The sequence below is a fragment of the Glycine max genome, chromosome 2 (assembly GCF_000004515.6).
Source record: "Glycine max cultivar Williams 82 chromosome 2, Glycine_max_v4.0, whole genome shotgun sequence".
Taxonomy (NCBI): Eukaryota; Viridiplantae; Streptophyta; class Magnoliopsida; order Fabales; family Fabaceae; genus Glycine; species Glycine max.
The window spans coordinates 46,612,165-46,622,155 of NC_016089.4; the positions used below are offsets into that span (position 1 = coordinate 46,612,165).

At 32.2% G+C, this 9,991-nt stretch overlaps 1 protein-coding gene across 1 annotated transcript; it reads left to right on the forward strand.

Annotated features, from left to right (window-relative positions):
• The first annotated feature begins 8,404 nt into the window (after nucleotides 1–8,404).
• LOC100798803 (abscisic acid receptor PYL4) lies at nucleotides 8,405–9,684 on the forward strand. The gene has a single exon (XM_003519372.5). It carries the CDS (start codon nucleotides 8,648–8,650, stop codon nucleotides 9,272–9,274), a length of 627 nt encoding a protein of 208 aa, XP_003519420.1. The 5' UTR covers nucleotides 8,405–8,647; the 3' UTR covers nucleotides 9,275–9,684.
• The last annotated feature ends 307 nt before the right edge of the window (nucleotides 9,685–9,991 follow it).

Consider the following 9,991-nt stretch of genomic DNA (forward strand, 5'->3'; position numbering starts at 1 on the left):
GAGCTTGGACGGTATGATAACAAAACAGTAAATACATGAAAAATGTTTCATGGACACTTATTATGTTATAATACATATGTCATAATATACTTAAAGAGAAAAAAATATAAATATTATAAAATTTATGATGTGATAAAAAGAGAGATAAAGAAAAATATAAAATATTGATGAAATATTTAAAATAAATAAATATTTGTATATTATTATTCTAAATATAGTATAATTTTTCTTGAATGGTTCATTTAAGGATCATGGAGTTTTTTAATACTTGCGATTGAATTATTATTATTTCAGAAATTATCTTGAAAAAGAAAAACACCACGCGCACGCCACCCCTAGTCATTATAATTGATGATATTTATTTATGTGATCACTTTTCTAACATAGAATATAATATCAAAAGTTATTATATTTCTATAATAATTAGAATAAATTACAGAGTCTCCCTTGAAAGAGTGCGTAATAGCTCACTGATCGAGCGCTCTTGCGCCGAAGATGAACGGGGCTAAGCGATTTTTACTCCTGTTGTGATTCATGATTTTTTTATTTTTTTTTTACCGGATGATTCATTATTTTTAACTTTGGTAATTAATTTTGTAACTTTAAAAGAGAAAAATTCGATTTTGGATTAAATTTCAAAACTAATCATAAAGTATTTAAAATTTTACTTTATCCTCTTAAAATCAATAATAGGTGTACCAATATTTCCAAGGTCACTAGGTGATCGTTCCAATGGACTACCCAATAACAAAGGTGTTAAGAAAACCTAAATTAGTCAAAAGGATGGTTGCATAATCCGTCGAACTTTCGAAATTTGGAATTAAGTATGAAACAAGAGGACCGATCAAGGCCTTATGGATTTTCTCAAGGAATTACACCCACCATTGGAGATTGAAGATCTGTGGTGGACGTTGTATGTGGTTGGACTGAAGAACCAACTTGGAATTAAAGTTGGAATTATCTTAGAAGGGCCTGAAAGTTTAATCTTTGAATAATCCCTCAAATTTGACCTCAAAACATCAAACAACCATATTGGTTGAAGATTGGTTGGCGAGAGCTTACTAGATCAATGATACTTTGCTCTAAAAATAAAAGAGCTAGAAATTTGTTGTGAAGAGATCTTTTTTATATAAATTAAGTGGATCCTATAAATGGATAACTTAAATAATTGTACTCAACTATTTATTATTCCATATGGTGCATGGTAATGCAACATTTTCATATATGAGAAGACACTATCACTCTATTTGATAGTGAATAAAGAAAAAGAGTATATAAAAATAAGAAAAAAAGATAAATATTTAGGATTATAAAGGTGTTTCTGGATCGATTTGAATCAATTTTGAGCCAAAAACCATCAGATCCAAAGAGAATAATGACTCGTGGTTCAATTTAGTTTGAATGGCTTTATAAATAATAATAAAAAATCAATTTGATCCAAAGATAAAAGTGGCTCATCCTTTTTTATGGCTAAATTCAAAACCACTTGTGGCAATAACTGGAAATTTAAAATGTAAAGCATCATACTAATTGTTTATAACACTAATGAGAGGATATCAGGAGTTGAACCAACTCATAATATGAGGGAACCACCCCCAAAAAACTTAAAGGGGCAAATTTGATCATCGATACGAGTATATAGCCCTAGAAAGGTCAATTCTCAAGGGAAAATTACATACATGAATACTCTAGGTAGGCATCTTCAAGCCCTAATTGAGAGAACCTATATCAGAACAATTATCATGACAAACATAACCAACTAATTTTTACAAGAACAAAAAATGATTTATGATGACTATTTACACTCAATCCATGAATTCATTTACACAATCCAACACTATTTTCACATGGATGATAATCGATTATACTACACATAATAAATTATTAACTCCATTACCAACAAATTCAACATGTATCAACAAATTCAACATATACAAAATCGATTATCAAAGGGATAAAATTGATTATTAATTGCAACACACGATTATCAAGTAAAAAACATATTCATGGTAGTAGCACACAAACCAATTAATGTGAGAAAAGGTGAAATGAGAGCAAATAAGAGCTTTACCTAGGTGGACCACGAAGAAGGTTACACAGATCTTCAGAGATGAAGCAGTGGTGCAAGGCTTTGAAGAAAGAGCAATGGCGAGAGGCTTCGAAGAATGAGTAGTGACACAAGGTTTCAAAGAAGGAGGAGCGGCGCTAGGGTTCTACCACAAGAAAAGAATATATACATGAGAGAGAAGGGTATTTTTGAAAAGTGTAAAATAGTTTCCATTTTTCAATTTATTTCCCCCTAGCGATGAAATAAAAGTCAATAAGACCCACTAACTTTATAATTATCTTCCTTTCCAATCATACCAAATAACATAAATGTTTACCATTATTCCTAGTTTCACTCTCTCTACTCAATTTTCACATTATTTCTATACAACCAGATAGAGTGTAAGAGTGAAATTATAGAGAGCAACTAGACTACAAATATTAGCATCACAACTCATAATGATGAGATATATAAAAAGTTTATGACTCTGCTTCTTCTATATTCATTTTGTTTTCAAATCCTTCTAATGAAGTAGCTAATTTAAAATTATATTCAGACAATTTTACAACCTTTTTTTATAAAAAAATACCGGTGAATCATTGAGACCAAAAAGGACATTAAATTCTAATCACTTTTATTTATTTTATTTCTAATCCTTTTATCAATTCTCCAAGTGATTAATTGCTAAGTATGCTATAAATAAAAAAAATAGGGTGACTAGTACCGCCATTTACTTAGGGTTCATTTGGGCTGGTTTTTAATTTTAAGTTTTGAAATTTTTACAATAACAATCAATTTTTAATTTTAGTTTCAAAAAAATTTTAAACCAATTCTTAAAATATGATTAATTTCAAATAAACTCATTTTGAAATTTCACATTGTGTTGGGTTACAACAATGATGGTGGTGGTGATGTCAGCAACAACAACAGTGATAGAGATATTAGTGATGGTCACAATGACTGTCATAGTGATGGCGGAGGTGACATTGGTGGTGGTGACAGTGACAATTTGGTGAAGGTAGTGGTATTGGTGGTGATAGTGACAAAGGTGGTATTAGTGGCAACGATGGTAGTGGTGGTGACGATGGTGGTGACAGTGACAATGGTGGCAACAAGTGGTGGCGGTGTAGTGGTGGTGGTAGTTGTAGCGAGTGATAATTGATATGCTTACATAATTTAAATATTTAAATCACATAGTAATTATCTAATTTTTCTCTTTTTTTATTGTTTCTTTTGTGTTAGAACATTAAGAATTTAGCTTCTTCTGAGTTATTGTCCAATAAATGCTAAAGTTATCTAATTTACAGTGTTTTGGAGTGTATTTTTTTTATAGAATTACACAGTAGAAGACTTGGAAGATGGTTGAAGAACTGGAGCAGCTCGCTCAGCGCGTCAACAACTGCTCAGCTCGAGGAGCCAACTTGGAGGTCAGGCTTAGCGCACATCTACGGCTTAGCCTGCATGCGCGCTAAGCCTGCATCTGACGGCTTAGCGCGCATCTGCGACTTAGTGCACAATCACTTATGCCAGCTGGACTGTGGCTTAGCGAGCATGTGCCGGCTTAGCGCACGGTCAATATCGCAAAACACGATTGTGTTGCGTTTTAAAGGAGAAGGAGGGGAAAAATCAAGCAGTTCTTTTGGGGGACCAAAATGAGAAGCTAGGGCACGAGAGAAAAGAGAAAACTCATTCACTTGGGGACCCCTTCCTCCATTTTCTTCCACACCTCTTGCTTTCTTTTTGTATTAGTAAGCCTCTCATGATAATGAGAGGTTAAATCACCCATTGTTGGGAACTCAACTATCAAACACTCTTAATGTAATGATTCTAACTATCTATTTAATGTTATTTTGATATTATTGTCTCTTTTATGTGCTTAATATCATGTTTATGACTTGATCACCCATGCTCATGTAGTGTTATAGGATTTATGCATTGAAAAATATTTATCTCCTAAGAACTTGAAAAGAGCATCTAGGTAATTCATGTCTAGGGATAAAATGGTATTATTTAGCCTTATTTATGCATCTTTATTCTTAAAGCAAATTATTTGATATAGCTCTTAAGGGATTAGGAGTGAAATTAGGTAATTTAGACTCTTTCACATGAGGAATCATGGTTAGGGTATGTTAGTGGATGAAGGTAATAATCGAAATAACATTAAATAGTGAAAAAACTTATTGTTGCATTAAGAGTAGTTTTGGTAGGTTGAGTCTCAACACGCTCCGTAATTCTACTCCAACCGACAACTCATCCCCTGAATGTTTGTATTCTATCTCTTTAATGTGTTATGTTTAATTATCTTTATTTATGTCAAATTTAATATTTCGTATCATTATTTGACCCATATCAATTTTAGTTCATTGATTGCTTAAAATTGGACATATACAAGCTCTGAGTACAGTCAAAGTCCATGTAAATACGATACTCAGTCTTACCATTTTATACTACTTGTGCGAATTAGTACACTTGCCGACCTAGCAACGTAACAACGACGTTGATAGTGGTTGTGGTGACAGTAATGGAGGTAGTATTGTTAGTAGTGGTGATAGTGGTGACAATGACAATGGTGATAGTAGCAATACCGATGGCGATGTCAATGGTGACAATAACAGTGCATTTGGTGGTGACATCGAATGGTGGCAATGCTGGTAGTTATGGTGGCAGATGACACTAATGCTGGTCGTGGTGATGTCGATGGTGGTAGTGGTGATGATGATTATGGTGGTGACAACGATGATGATGATGGTGATAGTGTGGTGGTGGCAATGACAAAGGTGATAGAGGTGGTGGTGATGGAGGTAGCAGTGGTGTGGTGTGACAATGACAAAAGTTGTATCGGTGGTAGTGGCGATGATAGTGACAATGGTGATAATAGTGCTATTGAAGGTAGCGGTGGTGACAACAAAAAATATTATTATTAGATATAAAAAACGTGTGTTTTTTAAACTAAAATTCAAATTTACAAATTTTTTTTCTTGATTTTGAAAATGATGTAAAAATGACTTGAATCATTTCAGCTCCATTTTTATCAAACACATTTTGTTTAAAAATTATATTTGAAACCTAGAAATTGAAAACTCGCAACCATCCCAAATGGACCCTTAATTATCAAATATTTTTTTATAGGAATTATCAAATATATGTTGAGCAATGAGTTTATTATTTTTTTTTAAAATGTCAATGTGCAAATTATATTGTAGGCATATACATAAATGATTTTTCTTTAAATAATAAATACTGACTAATGCAATGCATAATGTTTTTGAATTGCACACGAGAAGAATATAAAGTAGGATTGCAACTCTAAGAAAGAAGTGTCAACAATGATTGACATAAATGATAATGATTTATGTCTCTTAATCAAGTAATTTAGAGTTTGAATCTTGATTAATCCTTGAATATGAAATAAATGGTATTGAAAGATACCCATTGTATCTGGCCCCAAGACAAAAAGAAAAGAATGTAATTTCACATTGCACAATAGCCTTTTCGAAAGATTAAAAGGGTGCAGAAAATAAATTTTAAGGTTCAGAAAGCAATTACCTCGTGACAATTGCACGCATATGCTGATGCTGGCACTGCCGTTGGCATGAAAATGGCCTTACGTTACATAAATGCAATTAATTGCTGCGATGGCAGATGAAGTGATCGTCTACAAAAGTGTTGGTTTATCTATCTTTTTTGTTTGAAAGATGATATAGGGAAACGTTACATGTATCATTATATCATGCATATAATATTTTTCATATATGTCACGCATTATTATTTATGTATTTTATTTTTCCTTTAAGTTATATAGGAATCAAAAAACCAAAAGTACATAATTTAATTGAACTAAAATAAAAATGCATTTCTATTGTTTTTTTTAAAGGCAAAATAATGAATATTATTCAATATCAATTTCAAACACAAGATGTGCAATAAACTGATTTTTTTCACTAGAGTACAATATTATGCTGCATATACAAAATAAAATAGTACTCAAGACAAATCAACAACAGGGAAAAAGGCATTTCTATTGTAATTCATGTAAACAAGAATTTAATTTTTATGTATTGATCACAATATGGTGAATGTAAAATTGTTTATACGATGAACAAGGCAAGAATTATGGTAAATATAACTCTTAAGGTGTTTTTTATAAAAAAATTTTAACATAAATGATAATTTGTATTTGGATGACATTATAATAGAGTATAAATTATTTACTTTTTAAAAATATATTGATTAATTTTTTTGAAAACAAAAATGTATTGATTCTTAAAGTTATCCCATGTAAGTTTCATCAACCTTTTAGAAAAGTAATTTTATTTAACAAAAAAAAAAGTTTTCTGATTATGTAATGACATTAGATAATGAAGTACATGGACTTATTATGTCTTCTCCCTTTAAAAAAAAGTACGTGGTTTAATTATTGAATAAATGGGTGAAAAAAAAAAATCCAAGTTGGTAGAAGCTGGTGAAAATGGGGGCCGGAAGAAAAATATGAGAACCAACAATAAAAGTTTCATTTGATGAAATGTTAGAAATGTTGCATGAGTAAATTAAATGAAAAATCAACTCTAATAAAAGATTGATATTTTTTTACGAGGAAAAGTGTGTTAGGAAAGTCATTCTAGAAGTAATAGATCATGGATTGACTCATCAAAATCTGAAAAAAAAAATTGAAATGATATTTTGTTTTTTTATAAAAAAAACACTCAATTCATCAAACCAATTTAACATACACAAAAATATTAAAAAGTAGTAAGATGAAATTAATAATTATTATTCTGATAAACACTTTTATAACATGATATATTTATCACAATAATCATTAACTTGTGATAAGATATTAAATTAAATTAGAATAACACAAAACATGACCTGAACTCACTTTGAAAATATATCAAATTTAACTTCGAGAATCCAAATCCTTTCAGTTAACTTGAGGTTATTACCTCGAACACTTTTACAGTAGTAGTAATTAAGATTTGATTTTAGTGTTTAAGAAAATTGATTTTAGTAAAAGGAGTTAATTCCTTTCAAAATAATGAAATCTCAGTTTAAACCTTTTTAGTGTACGGTACGGATATATTTCAAATAAAATTGTCTCTTTTAAAGGATAATTATGAAAAATATATAAACACTTTTACAACATGATATATTTTATGTGTATTTCCCGATCACGCCAACTAGCTTCTTTACGTCAAAACTAAATATATATATATATATATATATATACCACTTGAACAATATCACTATCAACTTGTTGATATGCCGGAGTTTCTAGACTGTTCTTTCAAACATGATCTATTTCCAAAGATACCATACGAATTCATGCACGGCTTTTGATTTATAAACAAACAGAAAATTAACCAAAAGAATCAAAGGCAAAAATACGAAAGAAACAAGAAAAGGACACACAGCAACGTCTAGAGTCAATCAAATTGAACAAGGAAAAGCAAAATGTGGCGATAAAAAATGAAAAGTACAAACACTATTTATTATTAAAATAACAACAGTTTTAACTTTTAATAAGACGGCGAGGCCAAAGCCAAGTTTGGTGGATTAAGTAACAATATATTTTAGCAACTTAACAAAAAATATTAATATATGGAGTGGCAAAGTTGCAGTTTGGGATTAAAAACGGGATAATTGGCAAAACCTAGTCTAAAGGACAGTTGCAAGTTGAGGATCCACTTGCACCCCCCACGTAAGGTCCCTGTCCGCTACAATTCAATACTACCAATTATCCCTTCTCTTTCTTTCTCCTAAACCAACAACAAAAGAAAGACAAAGCTAACCCCTCTTTCTCTTTATCAAACCACTCCAACTTTATTAATATGCTCTGCTATTCTTAATTGGATTTATTTTTCTCAACACATTTTCTATTAATATTAGTTGAAATTTTTTAAAATCACAAAACTATATAGGCCTCGTTCTCTAACTAAACTAATACACCTTACTCCTTATTTTATAGTTTATTGAAAATAGTGTCTTAAAGAATATTTTACTATCGTTTCTCCTCTTTTTAAATATTTGATTTTTACATTCATGTGTACCAATAAACATATTTAATTATGTCATGATAAAAATATTAACTATATATTCTCTAACACTCTATTATTAGTTAAATTTATTAAAATTGTAAAATCAGAAAAAAAAATTATTAAACAAAAAACAAGACACACTAATTTGTAATTTTCAATAAATATTATTCAAAATAAAAAAAATGTGTTTATAAAAATTTATTAAAGCATATATTATTAGCACTTTTCTATGCGTGATTATTAGAAGTTTGGTTGTCTACATGTACAAAAGTATTAAGAGATGTTAATTTTTAAATAGATTTTAACTACTTAAAAGATTAATCACTGAATAATAATAATAAATAAAAAAAGAACCCAACTTGAATTACAAAAATATTAACCCAAAACCTCACAAAGCAAGACTAGCCTCTCATCTTCCCACACCCTCCAAATATATATGATTGCTCATTCAACAACAACATCTATGCCCAAACCACTTTAACATAAAATCACAAAACCTATATCTTTATTATTATTATTATTATTATTATTATTATTATTGCTATTATTATCACATGAACTAGAAATGACTTCTCTTCAATTCCACCGATTCAACCCAGCAACCGATACATCCACCGCCATCGCAAACGGCGTCAACTGTCCGAAGCCACCGTCAACGCTCCGTTTATTGGCGAAAGTAAGCCTTAGCGTGCCGGAGACGGTTGCTCGGCACCACGCGCACCCGGTGGGGCCCAACCAGTGCTGCTCCGTCGTGATCCAGGCGATCGATGCACCGGTCTCCGCCGTCTGGCCGGTGGTGCGGCGCTTCGACAACCCGCAGGCCTACAAGCACTTCGTGAAGAGCTGCCACGTGGTCGCCGCAGCAGGCGGCGGCGAGGACGGCATTCGCGTCGGCGCGCTCCGGGAGGTACGCGTGGTCTCCGGGCTCCCCGCCGTGTCGAGCACCGAGCGGCTCGAGATCCTCGACGACGAGCGCCACGTCATGAGCTTCAGCGTCGTCGGCGGCGACCACCGCCTAAGGAACTACCGCTCCGTCACGACGCTCCACGGCGACGGCAACGGAGGGACAGTTGTAATCGAGTCGTACGTGGTTGACGTACCGCCCGGTAACACTAAAGAAGAGACTTGCGTTTTCGTTGACACAATCGTACGGTGCAATTTGCAGTCCCTGGCTCAGATCGCTGAAACCTGAAAATATGGCAAGCCAACAACACTCAACATTTTATTTTCTCCGTTAGTTTTTTTGGTTATTGCCTTGGGTGTTTTTTTGTTTCGAATACGGGTTCGGGTTCGAAATTGATGATTACAGACACCATTAGGATTTGTTTTTGGAGGACTTATCAAGGTCAGACGACAATGGTTGAAATGAAGAATGTGACATATAATATATGATATATGATTCATGTATATATACATATAATATATGTAGTTCTTTCTATCTACCTCTCTTTTATTTTTTCCATTCTAATAGCTGTTGAGTCTGATCGAATCTATTGTTCTTGTATCCGTGGTCAATTTATCATTAATTCATCTTGTTTGTGAGTCTGTAATGTAGTAGAGAATGTTTCTATTTGAATTAATACCATACATATGTTGTTATTAGCTATAGGACCAAATTAGTTTACAACTTGTCCTGATTTTCCTCCCTTCATTATGACTGTATCAATTTTGATTACCCCTTCTCATATATGTATATATGCATTAAGGATCACGATCGATCCTCTGCAATTACAATCATAAACATACCTATGTGAGCAAAATCAGAGTCTTTCTAATTTGATTTATAACTGTACAGCACACAGTTTGATTTCAAACCTTATGTTACACTGAACAAATATATTTAAATATTCAAAAATGAGTTTAAATATAATAAAAATGTCAATATATTTGGAATATTTTTTAATAGAGA